General features: G+C 48.1%; 1 protein-coding gene across 2 annotated transcripts in view; it reads left to right on the plus strand.

Annotated features, from left to right (window-relative positions):
- THSD4 (thrombospondin type 1 domain containing 4) overlaps positions 1–19,931 on the plus strand; it is a 564,345-nt gene that overhangs the window by 94,098 nt on the left and 450,316 nt on the right. For both annotated transcript variants that reach the window (XM_059180552.1, XM_059180551.1), the window contains one exon: positions 12,440–12,875. In XM_059180552.1, coding sequence (XP_059036535.1) covers positions 12,440–12,875 — 436 coding nt within the window. The remainder of the gene's footprint in view (positions 1–12,439; positions 12,876–19,931) is intronic.

The following is a 19,931-nucleotide window of genomic DNA, read 5'->3' on the forward strand; positions in this document are numbered from 1 at the left end:
AGGCCAGTGGGTGGCCCACCAGGGATAGGGTCTCTTGAAGCTTGGCTTCCTGGTACAAAAAGAGACTTTCAAACTCAGAGCACCTCTACAACCAGCCTTCTGCTTCCTTTGCTAGCTTCTTGGCGCCTGGTAGTGTTCTCGAATCCCTTTGTGAAAAGACTTCTTTCCTTTCTTTCTCTCGTTAGCACGAATTCATCACTTACCCCTTTGTCCCATCTCCCTCTTCTTCCCTCCCCCATTTAGAAGCCTTCCAGATCCTTCTTTCCTGAAGGCTCAGGGCAAACCTGTCCGCTGACTCTCAAGCTGGTCTTTCGGTGCAGGTCCTAAGTACTTTCTGAGGCCCAGCAGCAGACCTGGTTGAGCTGGCCGATGTCTGTGGCAGCGTGTGCCGCACAGTAGGCCGCCAGGAAACCTTTTGTTTTCATCATCTTAATTTTTATTTCCTGAAGTGGTCAGAGTTTTGCCTCTTACCTTCTGTAGACATCAGATAATTTATGGCCCGGATCAGCTCTGGCAGGAGCTGCAGTCTTCTGAACTTCTGAGACCTATGAGCTCAACCTAAACCTACTTGCTAGAAGCCTTTGGCAGGTTGTGTTGTTCATAACAGAACGGGGTGAGTTTCAGAACGCTGGGACTCTCTTTCCAGTTTTCGGCTGCTGACTCCTTTGGGTCCAGCTTGCCTTGGATCACATGGCCTCTTGGTGAACACAAGCTTCTCCCGTCCAGCTGCTGCTCCCTTGCGTTCTTCCTCCCTTCCTCGGCATCCAGGCTCTTGGGGCCTTCTCCATGGTGGCCAGTGTTACCTGACTTTGAATTTCACCTGCTCCCTTTGCTTCCCACCAGATGTGTAGGGCCTTCCTTTCTTGTTTCCTGGAACTCAGAGCCTTTTCATCTCCACTAATTGTTCCAGAAAGGTAGGCCTTACTGGCGCACTGTTTAGAATGGCGAGCAATAAAGCTGTGGTCTCTCACATGTGTTATCTCAGCAAACATTCACGGAGTGTCTGGGGGCAGAGCTGCTGCTGGTCTCGGGGAGAATGCACACAGGGTAAGCAACTGGGTAAGCCTCACCCTGGAGAACCAGAAGACCCAGGAGGGAGCCAGGGCCCTTGCCTCATATGTTACCGAGACGTAGGGTTCATGCTATGGCACGGGGGGTGTGCAAGGGGCCCCTGAGAGCACTCCCAGTCTGGGGTGGCTCAGGGGGAGCACGTGAGGCGCTGATATTTATGTTGAGCTTGGAAGGCTGCTCTAGGGCAGAAGTAGGTAGCACAGAAGTGCAGGCAGGGGCCTTGGAGGCCTGAGAGCTCAGTGTGTTTGGGACATGCTGAGTGATCTGTTATGCCTGGAAAGTGTAGGCTTGGGAGGAGGCAAGGGGAGGGAGCTGAAGACCGGAGTTCAGTCTGGTAAGACAGAAGGAGACCAAATGATGAAGAACGGAACAGGGCATCAAGCTGGTTGTGCCTTCAAGCCACCTAGGTATGAAATTTGTTTTCTAGGCAGGGATGAGCCATGATGATTTTACGAAATTGAGGGTGGTGACCAGGGCCGTGTTAAGAAAGACAAAGCCAGTAGAGAGAGAAGTCGAAAACACATGAGCTTGCTCCTCCTGACCTGGGTACCCGATGGGTGGAGATGGTGTCAGGCAGTCTGGGAATGGACACTGGGGTGTCTGTCATCACCGAAAGTACTAGACTGGGACATCATCGTTATGGCTGTTCCTTACGTAGTCTTGTGTTGCCCGAGACTCCGCTTGGGCATGAGGCTGACGTTGGTCTTCACTGATCTAAAACCTTTCTGGGAGTCTATTTCCCGATACTGACAGTGACATTTTAGAGAAACATTTAGTCCCATGATGATTTCTGCCCCCTCAGTCTTTGGGGCTCACAAATGGGTATTTTTATCCAGTCAAAATGTCTGTGTAATTAAGTATTAAAGTTCCTGACTTAGTTTCCCTTTGTGATGTTGTTCGTACAGCAGATGCAGCCTCGAGAGGCTGGGGAGGAGGTTTCTGTATTTGCTCCTTAGGACCCTCCCACTCCCAAACACAGTTACGTTCTAAAAAATTCAGTGGAAAAATAGGTTAGCATTTTCCTTTTTATGTCGCTTCCATGTATTGAAAGCCTGTGCAAAAGGCATGGAAAAGCCATTTTTTGTTTTTATTTTAATCCCAGTGTAGATAACATATACAGCGCCATGTTAGCTTTAGGCATACAGTATAGTGATTGAACACTTCCATACGACACCCTCATCACGACAAGTGCCCTCCTTCAACCCCATCGCCTGTGTCACCCATCCCTTCCCCCAGCCTCCCCTCTGGTGACCACTGGTTTGTTCTCTAGAGTTCAGAGTCTGTTTCTTGATCTGTGTTTCTCTCTCTCTTTCTCTCTTTTATTTTCACTTGCTTGCATTTTTTGTTTCTTAAATTCCAGATATGAGTGAAATCATACGGTATTTGTCTTTCTGTGAACTATTTCACGTAGCATAATGCTTTCTAGCTTTATCCGTATTGTTGTAAGTGACAAGATTTCATTCTTTTTAAAAAAAAAAATATTTTATTTATTTATTTGAGAGAACAAGCACGCATGAGTTGGGGTTAGGGCAGAGGGAGAGGGAGAAGGAGACTCTCTGCTCAGTGGGGAACCTGACATGGGGATCCCAGGACCCCAAGATCATGACCTGCAATTAAAGTCAGTTGCTTAACCATCTGAGCCACCCAGATGCCCCTAGATCCCATTCTTTTTATGGCTGAGTAATATTCCATTGTGTGTATATACCACATCTTCTTTATCCATTCATCAATTGATGGGCACTTAGGTTGGTTCCATATCTTGGCTATTATAGATAACGTTCCAATGAACATAGGGGTGCACATATCCCAAATTAGTATTTTTTTATCCTGTGTGTAAATACCCAGTAGCACAATTGCTGATCCAAGGATAGCTCTATTTTCAATTTTTGAGGAACCTCCATACTGTTTTCCAGAGTGGTTGCACCAGCCTGCATTCCCACCAACAGTGTAGGAGGGTTCCCCTTTCTTTTCATCCTCGCCAACACTTGTTGTTTCCTGTCTTGTTAATTTTAGCCATTCTGACCAGTGTGAATTGGTATCTCGTTGTAGTTTTGATTTTTATTTCCCTGATGATGAGTGATGCAGAGCATCTTCTCATGTGTCTGTTGGCCATCTGGATGTCTTCTTTGGAGAAATGTCTGCTCATGTCTTCTGCCCATTTTTAAGTTGGATTATTTGTTTTTTAGGTGTTGAGTTTTATAAGTTCTTTATGCATCTGGGATACTACGGAAAAGACATTTTTTATGGTAGTACAAAGGATAAGAAATGACAAATCAGTCTGTCTTGACTCCTTCCTCTTAAGCGATTCCCTATTTTTGCACCCTTCAGAAATATATCCTATTTATATGCATTTTTATATACAATGTATATTTTTTTCTCTTTTCTGTTTCTTTCTTCCTTTTTTCACACAAGCAGCAACATGGACATCCAATGTCCAGTATCTTTGGTGTTTAGTTCTTTTTTACTTACCTGTGTTTTGGAGGTTACTCTGTCGCAGTATATATGCATCTGGCTATTCTTTTAAGCAGGTCCCCCAGTGTCTCTACATACCATCATTTAACTCGCTCCTTATTCCCCCATCTAAGGACATGTGGGTTGTGTTTCACATTTATAATTTATTTTTAAGATTTTATTGACTTATTGGCAGAGAGAGAGAGAGAGCACACACAAGTGGTGGGGGGAAGAGAGAAAGAGAAGCAAACTCCCTGCTGAGTAGGGAGTCTAACTGAGGCTCTGTCATAGCCGATCCCAACTCGAGATCATGATCTGAGCCAAAGGTAGAGGCTTAACCAACTGAGCCACCCAGGCGCCCCTATGTATTTTATTTTATTTTATTGTTTTGGAGAGAGAAAAAGAGAGAGAGAGAGCACGCATGCATATACACCCCCCCCACACACACACATGAGTGGGAGGAGGGGCAGAGGGAGAGAGCGAATCCCAAACAGTCTCCATGGCCCGTGTGGGACTGACACGGGACTTGATCTCACGACCCATGGATCGTGACCTGAGCTGAAACCAGGAGTTGGACGTTCAACTGACTGAGCCACCCAGGTGCCCCTCCGTGTACTTTTATAAGCATGTGGAAAGGTAACTCCTGCGTATGATTCCTACTGCCCAGCATCTTTTAAATTGTTTATAAAAACCTCTTAAAAGATGCATTTGGTCATGGTCAATGGATTTTGGAGAAAATATTTCACTGGATGGTAATTGCAAATGACATCTCCCTCTCTCCCAGCATAAGGGGCCAACTAGAAATGCTTTGTTTTCTTAGTGAGAGGAGGAGGGGAGAAGGAGGTGCATATCTGGGGGGCTTATGTGGAGGCAGCACCCCCCATTTGTAACCAGGAGTCTGTGATACTTAGTTTTGTATGTCCTTGGGCCTGTCTCAGGTGTGGAGACGGGCAAGCCAAATGGGCCCCATAACGTTGGCTTGCTTGGAATTTCATTTTGATATATAACAGTGGCAAATGTGACTATGGCATTAAGGATTCCTTAAAATCAGGCAGAGGTGGCTCACTAGATGTAGTAGGAATCCGTAGGAGCTCGGACTTTTCTCAGCAGCATCTGGCACAGGGACTCCCCGGTACCCCTGCTTCTGCCCGACATCTCTAGTCGTCAGCAACCTTCCATCTTCCCTGTGGAAGAACTGATCGCTGCTTCCCTAGCTATTCAACTTCGGTACTCAGCTACAGAGGAATGCAGCTTCTCTGAATGCCACGACAGCCAGAGCCCCCAGGATCAAGCAGGGCAAGGAGCCCTCCCTCTGGAGCAGGGAGAGCTGGCCTCACTGGCAGCCTCCTTCATGGAGGTCTGGCTTCCCCATGGTGCCCGGGCTCAGACTCCTGGGGCTTCTTGAAGGCCCGTCCCAGGGGCCACTCCTCTGTTGGACGCGGCAGCCCATGTGTGGTTCATGTTAGCACAGCTGAGACAGCCGGGGCCCCTCACAGAGACTTGTCTGAGCTCTAAGGCCAAACAAAAGGGAAATAAACATGGAAAGTCTAAGAAATGCAAACAGCTCGGCTTCTGGACGGCAGGCTGCTCTCTCTGCCCATTCCACTCGGTGCTCAGCAAAGAGGCGGGAAGCCATCCAATGGCCACAGGCAGCTTCCAGCCAGTCTCATTCGGTGGCTCTCCAGCTCTCACAGACATGCATGGAGGCACCCCGACCCCTTAATTCTTTCCTTCTTTTGAGAATAAAGGGGGAGTCCCAGCCCCACCAGTTCCCTCTTTGCATTCCGAGAACCTGTTAGTTCTCTAGGGCTTGATACCAGGAATGACCCCTCTCAGTGGATGAGACCTTTATCCTTACATAGAGGGAGGTGGCCTTATCCTCCGTGCCACACTAGTTTAGCAGTGTTTTCATAAAATATAATATTTCATAAGGCAAAAGTGAAACAAATGCATGAATGGGAAGAGAGGATTTTCCTCCCTTTGGCCATCGTGGTTTGAGCCATTCATTCCTTCGGTGTTTCAGTTCTCCAACAGTCGCTCAACACCTCCTGTGTCACCGAGCCAAGTGCTCTGGATAGAAGACAAATTAGAGGTATCCCTGCGCTGAAGGAGCCTGCAGCCTGGTAAACTGAGGCAGCTTGAACAAATCCTATGTAACTAAACAGTCCCATGGGGTCCAAGGGGAGGACGAAAGAGAAGGGCGTGGCTTTTATGCAGTGAAGGGGGCCCCGAAGCGGGAAGAGGTCGTCAGTCCAGGACATGGAGGGGGAGAAGGCAGCCTCGAGAGGAAGTAGCACGAGCAGCGCCTGAGAAGTGAGTACGCGGAGTGTGGTGTGGGTGGTCCGGGCGGTGCCCGGGGCCGTGACATGAGAGGGGGCAGGAGCCAGGCCGTGCAGGCTGGGTAGCAGAGCCGAGGAGGGTGGACTGGAAACAGAGATGTGGGGAGAGTGGAAGAGCCAGCCAACTCCGGGGGATGGTGGGGTACGTGGGGGGTGAAACAGGGCAGTGGTTTCCACCGTGTGGTCCCCAGACCACCAGCATCAGCATTGCCTGGCAGCGGGTTAGAAATGCAGATTCTCCGATCCCGCCCCACATCTCCTTTGCAGATGGGCTCAGCGGCCCGTCTTCACAAGCCCTCCTGGTGATCCTGACCCTTCCTCAAGTCTGAGAATTGCTGACATGGAGACTATAGGGAGAACTAGAAGGAGAACAGTCTCGGAGGGGGAAAGATGATGAATTTGGGCTTGAAGATGTGGAATCTGAAATGTGTCTCAGGATGAATAGGCCAAGTGTGGTCCCAAGACCCACGGCTTCGGCATCACCTGGGAGCTTGTAACAAATGCAGAATCCGAGGTCCACCCAGACCTCCTGAATCAGAAGCTGGATCTTGGGGCACCTGGGTGGCTCAGGCCTCTGCCTTCAGCTCAGGTCATGATCCCAGGGACTTGGGATCGAGCCCCACATCGGGTTGTCTGCTCAGCAGGGAGCCTGCTTCCCCCTCTCTCTCTGCCTGCCTCTCTGCCTACTTGTGATCTCTGTCTGTGAAATAAATAAATAAAATCTTAAAAAAAAAAAAAAAAAAAAGAAGCTGGATCTTGACAAGATGCCCAGGTGAGAAGCAGACTCTCTGTAGTCTAGAGGTCAGCCGGGTCTGTGGGGTTAGCACTCAGGAGAAGGTTCTGGGCAGGCTGGAGAAGTGTGGATGTTGTCAATTACGGGGGATGGTTGTAATGACATAGTTCCCAGGCGCATGCGCAGGGTTGAGAAGAAGACTAGATGGGGCGTCTGTCCTCACACTGGCCAGGACTAATGTCACAGAGCTGCACAGCATCACACATAATGAGGCCCTGGCTGGCAGCCAGCCTGTTGGAAGGAAAACATTTTATGTGCTTGTTACCCTTTCCAGAATGCTATTTGCAGCCACTATCTCAAGAAACAACAATTTCGCAGACACCCACAGTAGGTCACTGGAAGGACTGGGGCCGGAACCTGGCGTCAGAGCCCTTGCTGTCAGGTTCTTGTCCTTGGGCCGTCCTGTGGGGGAGGGAGGCTCTGCCTCTACTTCTGTTATCAGGGTCTGCAGTGTGAACAGAGAAGACATTACACGGGGTGCTCAGTAGAAGTTCATAGAATCTGCTCTGTGAAGGTTTGTCGATGCTCTTGGAAACAGATGATGGAAAACAAAATGAGAGAAGCTGCTTTCAGAATCAAAAAGTGCATCCCGATTGGTGACCTCAATTTGATCTTTAAAACATCATTGTAAGTAGATAAGACAGGAATTATACATGGTCTAATATTTTACAAAGTAACAGCTTTATTGAGATATGATTAATATGCTATAAAAGTGACCATTTAAAGTGTAATTTAGTGGGGCGCCTGGGTGGCTCCCTCAGTTAAGCATGACTCTTGATTTTGCCTCAGGTCATGATCTCAGGGTCCTGGGATGGAGCTGTTTGTCGGGCTCCCAGCTCAGCAGGGAGTCTGTTTCTCCATCTCCCTCTGCCCCTCCCCCTGCTCTAGTGCTCTCTCTCTTTAAAACAGATAAATCTTAAAAAAAATAAATAAATAAAGTGCTTAATTCGGTGGTTTTTATTATATTCACAGGCTGTGCAACCGTCTCCACTGTCTAATTACAGAACATTTCCATCACCCCAAAAAGAAACCCTATACTCATCAGCTGTCACTCCCTATTTTTCCCTCCCCCAAGCCCCTGTCAAGGGCTAATCTTTCTTTTTAAATTATTATTATTTTTTTAACTTAAATCCTGGTTAGTTGATACACAGTTCAGTATTGGTTTCAGGATGATTGGTGGGTCATCACTGGCACACAACACCCAGGGCTCATCACAACAAGTGTCCTCTTTAACGCCCACCACCCACCTAGCCCATTCCCCGCCCACCTCTCTGCATCAACGCTGTTTGTTCTCTGTGAAGAGTCTCTCATGGTTTCTCTCCCTCTTTCTTTTTTTCTCTTCCCCCTCCCATATGTTCATCCATTTTGTTTCTTAAATTCCCCGAGTGAGAGCAAATGATATTTGTCTTTCTCTGACATATTTTGCTTAGCATAACACTCTCTAGCTCCATCCACAACGTTGCAAATGACACGACCTCATTTCTTTCTTTTTTTTTTTTTTTAAGATTTTATTTATTTATTTGACAGACAGAGATCACAAGTAGGCAGAGAGGCAGGCAGGGCGTGGGAGAAGGCAGGCTTCCTGCTGAGCAGAGAGCCTGATGTGGGGCTCGATCCCAGGACCCTGGGATCATGACCTGAGACGAAGGCAGAGGCTTTAACCCACTGAGCCACCCAGGTGCCCCTACAAGTTTATTTTTTAAAGCAAATACTTGTATCCTGCATGCTCTGTGGTAGCATTATTTAACTCATCTGCTTTTACTATTTTTTCTTTACAACAACCTGTAAGGAAGGTGCTGTCCTCATCTTTGTTTGTAAATGCATACAGGGCAGGACTGGGCCTAGAGGGGGGCCCTTGGGCACAACATTTAAGGAGACAGCATTCTGAGATGCTACCAGCACCCCCAGGGCCCCTCAGTGCTGTATTCTGTGTGCCTCCCTGGCCTCATCGTAGCCTTGGCCCCATGGGAAGAAACGGAAGCATCAAAAGATGCAGTAACTTGCCCAAAGCAGCTTAAGTTAGCTAGTGGCAGACCTGGGATTCCAACCCAGGAACCTGGCTTCAGGGCTCATGTCACTATGCTCATACCTAGGCCCTTAATATCCAAACTGGGCTTTTTTCTGTTTCTTTCTCAAGACCTACATTTCCAAAATTTGCCAAGTGAGGATTGCAAAGTAAAGTCGCAGAGATGGGTTATGGAGAGACCAAACAGAGCTAACTGAGCCCACAGCTTTCCAGGTACCCACCGCATGTCCCCCGGAAGGGTTAACTGGCCACACAGTTTCCCTTGGCCACATCTGTGCTTGTTACCCCAGCGCTGCATACATCTGCCTAGCTCGCAGCGGCCACCCTGCACGCGTCCAGATGGACTCTGTCCTGGCGGGGAAGGGGCCATCCTGAACTGCCACAATGAGGAGCTCTGCCCGCTGTAAGGAAGACACATGCTGTCTTGGCCAAGCGGGAGAGGTCTGTCCCTCACTGCAACATCCCGACTCACGGGTGCAGAAACCCCATCCATCACAGTCACACCCCAACTGGCTGCTCATTCTTTTTTTTTTTTTTTTTTTTTACATTTTTATCTGACTGCATCCATCAGATGTACTATACATACAAGTACAAGAAGCAGATGTCTTCTCCGAGAGGTACAAGAGTTGTTCTTTCATGAATGGCCTCTAACAATAGTGAAACCAGCAATTTTCACATATGCATGCATGCCCATTTATATGTACTTCATAAAAAAGCAAAGTGTCGTCTCTTCGTCCCTTAACTTAATGGTAAAAATAGAGGCCACCAGGCATTGGTGGGGCACCAGAAGGTCCTGAAGGCACTTGAAAAGGATTGCTGGGAGTGGGATAGAGTCCTGGTGTGGGATTTGATCCTGTAGGGGCAGGATATGGTGCTGGTGGTCCCCAGGTTCCTGGTGGAACAGTGCCCCACGGAACAGGTGGCACTGCCCCTGGTGCGTGGGGACAGGGCACGGGATATGGCCCTGGAGATGGATATGCCATATTAGGGGTAGGGTATAGCCCTTCCATTCCAGGTTCCCAAGGTCCAGAAGATATGGGTCCTCAGGGACCTAAAGGACAGCAGCTGGATCTGTGGGTGTGCTACATGGTCTTGGAAGCTCTGGAAAGGGCATACTTGGTGTAGGATATGGCCCCGCGGGGCCAGGTGGGCTGCTCATTCTTGTTAGCCCGCTCATCCCAGGTAGCTGCTCGTTTCTGAAACATCGTGTCTCCAGGGGTGCTGCTGTTCATGGGGGTTTTGCATGGTTCTCCAGTTTCAGCTGAGGCTCCTGGAAGGCAACTTGGGTGCAAAAATGTCCATCAGCACATGCATTTGTCAGCTGCTCCGCGAGACAGGCGGAATTGGAAAGAGGCTTGTTCAGGTCATTAGTAGGTTCTCCCTCTGCTGCCTCTGTTCCTCAAGAGCAGGATCGAGTCAGTCCCGGTTCAGGAGCTCTCGGTAGGTGAGCTGTAGTGGTGCATCCTGGCCTGGGCCAGCACATTTCTCTTATGCCAGAAGAAAAGCTTATAGCTGTTGTTGTCTATTAAACCTGATCATTCTTGGGGCACCTGGGTGCCGCAGTTGGTTAAAGGGGTCTGACCCTTGGTTTCGGCGCAGGTCATGATCTTAGGGTCATGAGATGGAGCCCCTCCCCGGGAGTCTGCTTGAGTTGCCCCCCCCACCTCTACCCCGTCCGCTCTACTCTTGCACTCTAGCTTTCTCAAATCAATCAATAAATCCTTTAAAAAAAAAGAAAAAGATCACTTTTATGGTTGGGTTCTCACCCTTTGGTTTAGAATTTCAGTTCCTTAAAAGCTGGGGGCTTGCTGGAAATGCAGAGCTTCAGGCCCCACCCTAGACCAACTGAGTCAGGGTCTGCCTCTAACAAGATGCCTAGCTTATTGCTGAACACATCCAAGTTTGAGAAGCGCTGCTGCACATGTCCTCATTTCTCTCTTACCTTAAGCGGGCAACTCCGCCCCGTGCTTAGCTGGAGGCTGGAATTCTTGGTAGGTTTTCAGATCTTAAAAGGAAAAGACACACGCACACACGTACAGAAATTCTTTCCCTCGCCTTTACATGATGTCATTCATTTTACCTGGCCTGCCACAAGAAAGAAAAAGGCAAATTACATCCAAGCTATATATATTTTTAAGACTAACTTCTTAATTGCATCTCTTAAAGCAGCACGCTGGATCCCCCCTCATTAACAGAGTCCCAAGTGTTGCCAAGATTAATCGAGAAGTGCTTCAAGGCAAAATAAACACTGTAACATAGTTTAATTCAAAACCGTATCAGCTAAGAATGAAGGTGCAATTAGTGATAAAGATGTTAATAATTAGTTGTGGTCTGTTAAATTTTATATTCAGTGGTTACATAGGGTGAAGAAAGAATTTCCTCATGAGGACAGAAATTAATGTTTCACCTTGATTGCTGTTTTAATGTGCTTATTTTAATGGGGCCATCCTGTAGAAAACCCTTGGGCACATTTCCAATTTTACATAAATGTAGCATTAATTATTATGGAGGCATATAATTTTAAAGCTGGAATGACCTTCGTGGTCATTAGATCCAGCTCAGACATTTTCCAAAGAAGTAAGAAACGGTTTCTTCAGGTCCTTCCACAGTATTGGAACCTTGCTCGCCAACTCGGACCAGTGATGGTGAAACCCTTCTCACAATCCCTGCAGAGAGAAATGCTTCCTCTAGCCTCAGAATTCCCACATTACCATGTGTAGCTGCTCTCAAGGCCCTTAACTCCCCTTGCGTTATGTCCTAGCTGCTTTCTGTTGTAAGGCTGGAGACTTGGGAACCGTATCTGAGTCACTTTTATGTTCTTGACCATTCCTAGCTCTGGGTTTTGTAAACAGTAGTCGCCCAATAAATTGACATGCAGTGTGGTGTGCTACTGCTGTTCTGTCCCATTCACCAGAGCTCACTGCATCCTCATGATGGTGGCTTGAGATCGGCCGTGGCAGAAACGATTATATCCGGGATGTAGATAAATGCCACAGACCAGGGCTTTCTCCCAGTCATTAAACATTCACCAGCACAGAAGAGTTTATGTGATTTTTCTAAGGCCTCACAAGACAACAGGTCTTGACAAAGTGTAAAGATGATGCCAACACGAAGATGCCAGTTCCCCTGCCGTTCGGCTTGGGTTGCCTCAGGAGTGATGGAGAGCCAACCGTTCGACCTCCTCTGGTTTCTTCGGGATTAAGTGTGACCCAGTGCAAGTCAGGCCTCAGGGCTGCATTCGGGTGTGGTCGCTTAGCTAAATTCCACTTACCTGGAAAAGCTATTTGGGCATGAATGGTAATGGAAACCGGCCTGAAGTCTCAGGCACTGTTGAGTGAGAAAAAAAACCCCACAGATTATTTTCAGAGAAAACAAATGAACAGGAAGTTACTGTGACCGAAATTACAATTACATCCTTATACTCCTCAAAAAACCTCCGTGGCTCCCAACAGCTTGCCAGCAGGCCCGAGAGCCCTCCATCAGTCCCATGCTGACCACAGCGTACCATTCCAACCTCGTTTTCCACCACTCACGTCGCCCACCTTCATTCGACTTTCCAGCCTCCTTGGAGCCCCTCTGCACCGGCTTCCATGATGTCCCCTTCTCCTGGGAGGCCTGCCCTCCCCCTCCCTGGTCTGCCACAGGCTCTCTCCCAGAGTTTCCATCCCTACCCAGTCCCCTCCGTCGTGACCACAGCGTCGGGGTTAACGGGGAACACCCTGTGACTCCCTTCATCTCTGTTTGTGTGTCTTTCTTCAGGAGCAGGACCCGCGGCCCCATCGGCCCTGGCAAGTACGGCTACGGTAAGGCCCCGTACATCCTGCCGCTGCAGACGGACTCCGCACACTCACCGCAGAGGCTCCGGAGGCAGAGGCCTTCCAGGTCGCAGGGGGCATCGGGTCCCAGCCACGGCTACAGCCCGCCGGCCCTCCGGGCTCCCCAGCACGGGCCTCTGTACCAGAGTGACGGGGGCCCCCGTTCTGGACTGCAGACCTCCGAGGCCTCCGTCTACCAGCTGCCATTGACCCATGACCCAGGCTTCCCCGCAGCTTCCAGTCTCTTCCATGGCCTGGAAAGCGGCAGCAGCCATGACCCGGGGGTCCCCAGGGCAGCACAGAGCTCCTCACAGCCCGCCCGGTCTGCAGCCATCTCCTGCATCGGGGCCTACCGACAGTACAAGCTGTGTAACACCAATGTGAGTACACACCGCCGCTCTGGGCCAGGCCCACTTCTGTCCCGCTTTCCGCTTTGCCATCACGCGGAAGACAGCGAGGGCCCGGTCCTTTAGGCCCTATTGATGCACCCCTGCATGTTCTCTCCCTCTCTCCTCTCTCCATGAGTTCTCCACGGACACTTCCCCTTTTCATAAGGTTGTGACTGACTTCTTGACAGTCGCTGTTGCTGCATATCACACAACCCCCCATCCTCAGGGACTTCCTGTCAACGATATTGATTTGTGCACAGGTCAGTGGGGCAAGTGCAGTCTGGTTACTTTACAGTCGAAGGTGGTGGTGCCCAAGACGTGGGAGTTGGGGGAGGTTTGACCAGCATCCGTAGGTTCCAGTCACTGTCTTACCATTCCAGGTGTGAGGACTTTGAGTGTTGTATGATGAAAAAGTCCAAGACTGAGTAACTTGCTGAAGATTCCATAGCAGATCAGTAGCAAAGCAAATTATAAATGGGAAGTACATAAGATGACCAAAAGTGTTTTTTCAAAAAAATATGTCAGTTTAAAGAGTATATCTCAAGGATAAAGGAATACGAGAATGTTCAAAGGTTAAATTTCCAAGTTGCTACATTTTTCATTAATAATTTAATCTGCTTTAATATTCTGTTACTGGGCAACAGGACAGCTGTTACATATTAGCTTCAATTTCCTCATTAAAAATATATTTCCTGCTATAGAGTCCATAGAAATGACTTAATTTGTGATTTTAATAATTCCTCTGAATGCCTGGCTTTTTAGCCTGTTCTTCCACTGACAGACTTCAGAATTATTAATTTTTGTAAAGCAGTAATTTTTCTAAAGCCATTACAAACCAGTCAACCATTAAGTCTTAATTAAACATCACTGCTTGTCTTGTAACTGCCCAAGGTGCCATGGAAGATGAAAGAGAAGTCGTACTATCTGTCTTGTAGAATCCTTAGGAGGATCAAATGAGGTGATGTTAAGACAGGGCTTTATAAATCAGAAAGAAATACTTGTGTCCATAATCATACATTGTTCTTGTTCTTGAAATCTTTACTACCCTCTTAAGGATCCTTAAGATTCAGGGGCATATGGAGGGCTCATTCACTAAGCATCTGACTCTTGATTTCAGCTCGGGTTGTGATCTTAGGGTCATGATCTCAGGGTTGAGGGCTCAAGCCCTGTGACTTCGAGATGGGCTCCACACTGGACCTGGAGTCTGCTTAGGATTTTCTCTCTTAAAACTTTTTAAAATAAAAATCTTTAAAAAAGTAAATGAGATGAATTCATCTCAAATGCAGAACGCCTCCTCCCATTGACTACTATGTTTCTTAATTTTCAAAACCACATAAATCATAAAGCAAAAGAAAAAGAGAGAGGGCACTTGGCACACATGTGATGTCTACTTAGTAGTTCTGTCACTTCACCTCCATTTTTCAAGGACGCACATTTTGCGAGGCCTGTGCTGCCGAGAGCAGAGTCACCTCTCTCCATGTACACATCGTGGCTTCTCTGGGTGCTGGAATAACTCCACTACTAAGGACATTGACTTGCAAATAACCTCAGAAAATTCTTGTGAATTTATGATACCTGGCAATAGTAACACCTTCAACCCAGGACAGAGATGTGAATGTTGACAAAGGTTTATGTAGCTTCAGTTCCCGTTTCTTGTGTGTAACATTTCACACGGTGTCCTCCCCAGTGCTCCCCATCATCCCGAGTCTCATCCTACTGACCCTTATGGAGAGATGCTATTCCTTAGAGGTCCCGTGACTGCCTGTCTTCTTTTTACAAGCCCAAGGCTTCTTGGCTCTTGGGCCATCCCCTGTCCCTCATTAAAATTCCCTGTGTTAAGGTCCTTAAGACCTCTCCTAGGTTTGATGATTTACTGGGAGGATTCATAGCTATGATTTATTACAGTGAAAGGGCACAGAGCAAGACCAGCAAAGAGAAAGGTGCATGGGGCAAAGTCTTGAGGAAACCAGGCACATAGTTCCTGTCTTCTCCTAGTGGAGTCGCACAGGATGTGCTTGTTCCCCCAGCCCGGAGTTGTGACAATGGGCGTGAAGTGTCATCTACAAGGGAAGCTCATTTGAGACTCGGTGCCCAGGGTTTTTATTGGGGGCTGGCCGCATAGGCGCCCTCTGCCTGCCACATACCAAAATTCCAGACTCCTAGGAGGAAAGCAGGTGTTGAGCATAAACTATATTGCTAAAGCAAATGGTTTGGGCATAGTGAGTCACTCTTATTCCCTCAGGGAATGATGGAAACCCTTCTGAAATCCAAGTTCCCAGATGCCAACCAAGGACCGATCTTGCAGGCAGGCCTTTCTGAAGAGAGCTGTTTCATCCTGCCGTGTGGGGTCTTCCTTGCACACCTCCTGTGTGGACCCATGTGCTCTGGCACCTTAGCGTGGGTGACCTTATGTGGACATGTATGTTACCCACCCCACCCCCCACCAGTGGGCAACAGGACGAGGGAGCATGAATCTCCAAACTGTGTTAGTCTTCCTACTCCAGGACGAAAGAGATGAAGGGAATATAGGTTATCACTTAGATCCTCTCCAAAGATTAAAAAGGAATATGTGCCTTTAGAGATCTCTCCAGTTCCCATCTGGGAGAAGAGAAAGAAAGGAAGGTGGGCCAGGATGGCTTGGAAACGTCCCATGATTTCAGAACTTCACTCCTTAAACTGAGTGCCCAGTAGATCCCCCCAAATTCTCGACTGCCCCCACAGTAGAGGCCTGAGTTGTGTTATATACTGTAATGCATAGAAGGGGTGGCATGAATTAGGGGAAATAGTTTGGCAGGCTTCCAGATCCGGGAACAGTATCTCGTCACTGCTCACACTCCTTCCTTCAAGACCCTTGTGGTCCTGGGGCAGAGAGGTGTCCAGGACAAGCAGCCTGGACATCACTGCCCTTGGCGCTGGAGCACTTGGGGAGGGGGAGGAACTCTGGGAGCAGAGCAGGAGGCCATGCTGGGTTGGGGAAGACTGCGCTGAAGAGGGAGCAGTGGAGCTGGGCTCCTGAGGATGGTGGGAAGAGACAAAAGGGCATTTGGGGGCAAAAGAAACAGCTTAGTCAAGGGCAGGGAGGTAGGGTTGTGCCAGAGCCTTAAGATACCGTGACACCTGCCAGGTCGCAGGGTCCCTCCTTTTCTCCCCTCTGGCCTCCTATCCACTTTAAATAACCACAGTTTTAGTGGGCATCTTGTTCTATAACATCTCAAAACCTGGAGATTTCACGTGGGCCTTGCTTGACTTCCATACATGAGATGGATGCATGAGAAACTTTTAGAAACACAGTGCAGAGTCAGAAGCGAGCTCATTAACTGATGTAATTGGAGGTTAGGCCGCAGGGCGTCTGAAATAGTGGGCTTGGGAGCCGGCTGTGCCAGCCGGGAGCCCCAGCTTCCTTGGGCGAGGCGCTTCCCATCTGGGACGCGGAGGAATACCACCTGTTCCGCAGTGTGGACTGGGCACACGGGAAGCTGACAACGCAGGAAAATAACGGCGTTCAAGCCTGGAGAAGTCAGCAAGGCTTGCCTGCTTCTCCGGAGCCTGGACGGGAGCTGAGTCTTGCCATGGCATTTTCTAGAGTGCTCAGTCACGGAACTGTGGTGGAGGTGGTCAGACTTGCTCAGATCCCCCTTCGGTCCCGTGGATCAGCTGGGGTTCAGAACCCTTTCCCTTCGCCGGGCAATAAAACACGACTGCTGGGGCACCTGGGGGGCTCAGTCGGTTAAGGGTCTGTCTTCAGCTTGGGTCTCGATCCAGGGTCCTGGGATGGAGTCCCAGCTTCGCACTTACTGCTCCTTGGGGAGCCTGCTTCCCCCTCTCCCTCTACCATTCCCCCTGCCTGTGTGTGCTCTCTCTCTCTCTCTCTCTCTGTCAAATAAATAAAGAAAATCTAAAAAAAAAAAAAAAACCAAAACAAAACATGATTGCTGAGAGCCCCAACATGTCAAGTGTAATGTAGCTTCCGCGCAGTCACTGTTGGGTCAGGTGTAAAGTGATGGAAAGTGAAACTACAGATAAGTTCCTGCCAGTAAATGCTTAACGCCCTCAAATGTGCATGTTTCATGTGAAGCTCTACCTTGTGATGTCATCTGGGAATTTTAAGCATCTGGTGTGTTTTCAGGATTGCTTGACTCCTAAGATAACCTCTATGAAATACTAGAAAATAAATAATAAATGCAGTCCCGATGATCTCTGCCTGTAGACTTTAAAGATAAGGAAGGGGTTTTTTTGTTCTTTTTTTTTTTTTCTTTGCTTACTTTTTATGTGCGGAAGTTAAGGTGACAAGCCCCAGTACAACTAGAGACTCTTAGGGTCTTTTGGAGCAGACCCAACCTTTGACATCTACTGGTACAACACGTCAGGTCACTCGTAGGGGTTCTTGGAGTCCATAAACACAGCGTTGACATCAGTGGCGGGGTCAGGTGTTAGGCTGTAGGTCAGGGACACTGAGATGAGAACACACTCTGGCTCCCAGTCCAGCAGGAGAGGCTCAAAAAAGGTCATGACAAGCAAGCCTAGGACACAGGCACCACCGGCCTTCCTGGGAGGCACTTTGCAGTCCCCCGGCTGCGGAAATGAGCCTGGCTGGGCCTCCTGGAGAAGTGCAGGGGGAGTGACAGGGGCTCCCAGAGGGGCTGAGGAACAAGAAGGGCGCTCTCAGGAGACCTCTCGGTGGATCCAGATGTTTTTCCTATGGGCGGAGACTTCCCTGGCAAGTACGCGGGGAGGTCTCTGTGGTTTTTTCCCCAGCCCTGCACTTTCTCAGCTGTGGCGAAAGAAAATGAGTGCTCGAGGAACCAAGTAAATAGGTTTCTTCTTCGTGGAAGTTCGTGGAAGGCCCAGAGTTGGAAGCAACAGACCTGGAGTCTTGATGAGGGTGCCATGGGGGAAGGAGAAAAGCAAACCGCCGGCCTTCCGGTGCCAGAGGGATGGAGTTAAGATCGTTCTACTCGCTGTTTCTGGGGTTCTATGTTATTATTTGCTAAATACAAGACTCGTGGAGGTCGAGGTGTTTCTTTCCCCACTTTGTTCTCTTAAGCAGTCGGAATTCAGGCTTTCTCCCTCGGGGACACTGACTCTGGCTCCTTCTGGTGAAAGGGGGCTGGAGTGAGTCAGCGGGTGCAGGGCGGGAACGGGGTTACAACTGTAATGGGCTTCACTGCCAAAGGAGACGTGATCCCAAGTTTAGACAGAGTGCACTTAACGTGATGGGGAAAAACCCCTGGGGCTAAAAGCAGCTTTTAGCAAACACTGATGTGATGAGCTCTGGTATCAGTGATTCTCCAGTAAATTTCCCTGGCTTCAGAGAACGGGTTTGTCCGTGTGGAGTTGTTTCTGTCTCCACGTATGTGAAAATGAAGGGAAGATGTTGGACAAATCTCAAATACAGCCTAGCTCTCTTGAGGCAGGTTCTACTTCAACCCCATTTCTAGTCTCCTGTTGAACAAAAGATGAGTTGACAACCTCCTGACTGTTCTTTAAGGAGGAACTTCGCAAATGGACCAGGTCAAGAATCCAGGCGGGAAGGTGTGAAACTTACCAGGGAACTGTGGGGCAATCACGGGGTGGACAGTCCGTCTACTGGGGGCTCGATGTAAGTTTCTCTTATCGTCAGTTTATCACCAGCCTCCTTATCTGGGAAATATGTGCAGGTGTCAGCGCTTTTTCGCATCGATTTCTGCTTTCCATCTTCTCGGACCACTTGGAATTTCCTATAGAAAGTTCTCTTACTTTTTCTTATTCTGTCAGTGACCTTTTATAAATATGGCATGTGAATATATGCGAACGTATAAATGGTAAAGATGTTTCTTTATGTGTACAATATTTATGGGTTTCATATAAACATTGTTCATATATTCGAAAGATACACATGGGAGTCACACACACACATACATACATGAGTTGTTCCCGATCGTCACTTCTGATCATTATAAAAAGTAATGCAAATGGTAAGATACCAGCGTGGCAGAGAGAGCTATATCCCAGCCCCTCTCCCTAGATGTAAGCGCAATCACTCATTTTTAAATTTTTAGTTCCTAGGGTCATTCTCTCCATATCTCTAATAGCAAACTAATATCTTTGCTTCTCGATACATCAACTTCAAATTTTCTCCATTAGCTCCTTACTCCAAAATACGAAGAAATGACCCCATTTCCTCCCACTGCAGATCCCTACTAGCTATGTTTTTATTTTCTATTTTACTTTAAATTACATATAGTGTGTTAACAATTTTTATTTTCTGGATTCATCCGCGTTCAGGAGGACTCCTTGTTTTGCAAGATTGGAAATGTCGTGCCCAAGAATTGCCAAATTCTTCTCATTGCATTACACGTTTTGGCTGATGTATTTTCCTCCACTTGGCCTCTGAAATCCCTGCCAGAGACTATAATGAGGGGTTCTCCGTATCCTCCATAGTCAGTCCCAATACCTGATGCATAGTCATAGGGGCACAGTGAATATTTGCCTTTAGGGAATTTCTCCTCCTGTCCCAGCAGATGGCAAAGGGTCAGGAGGCCACTCTGACTAATGTGATCCCTGAAGTAGGAAGTAGGGGGAAGGAGAAGTCTTAAATGTTTTAAAAAGTTTACATTTGGCCCTATGCTTTCTGATTAGTTAGAAGACAGAGGTTCTTGTTTAGGTCCTCTTACAGGCGTAGAGATAGAAAAATCTAAGGTGGGAGAAATAAGCACTCCTGGGATAGGCCTAGATTTGTATGAACGTTTTTCCAGAGTACCTCAAAATACATGGTTTTCCTGGGTGAACAGTTGGGGTTAGTCATTCTAGTATCCACTGGGTCTTTGATGGGCATATTGAATGAGAGAAGCACCTTTCTCTAGGAGAACATTATGAACTTAGATGAAGAAAAAAAGGTGTTTGAGAATGAAGAAAACCTTGGGATTTTGGAGGGATTTTTGCCTTGTTTTTTGTTTAAAACCTTGACCTGACTCTTACTGACTGTCCAGAGAACGCTGGAAGTGGTAGCAGGTGGCAAGAGTGTTTTTGCGAGGTTGAATTTGTTCCAAGTGACTTGAGAAAGCAGAT

Source organism: Mustela lutreola, chromosome 7, assembly GCF_030435805.1.
Source record: "Mustela lutreola isolate mMusLut2 chromosome 7, mMusLut2.pri, whole genome shotgun sequence".
NCBI classification, from domain to species: domain Eukaryota; kingdom Metazoa; phylum Chordata; class Mammalia; order Carnivora; family Mustelidae; genus Mustela; species Mustela lutreola.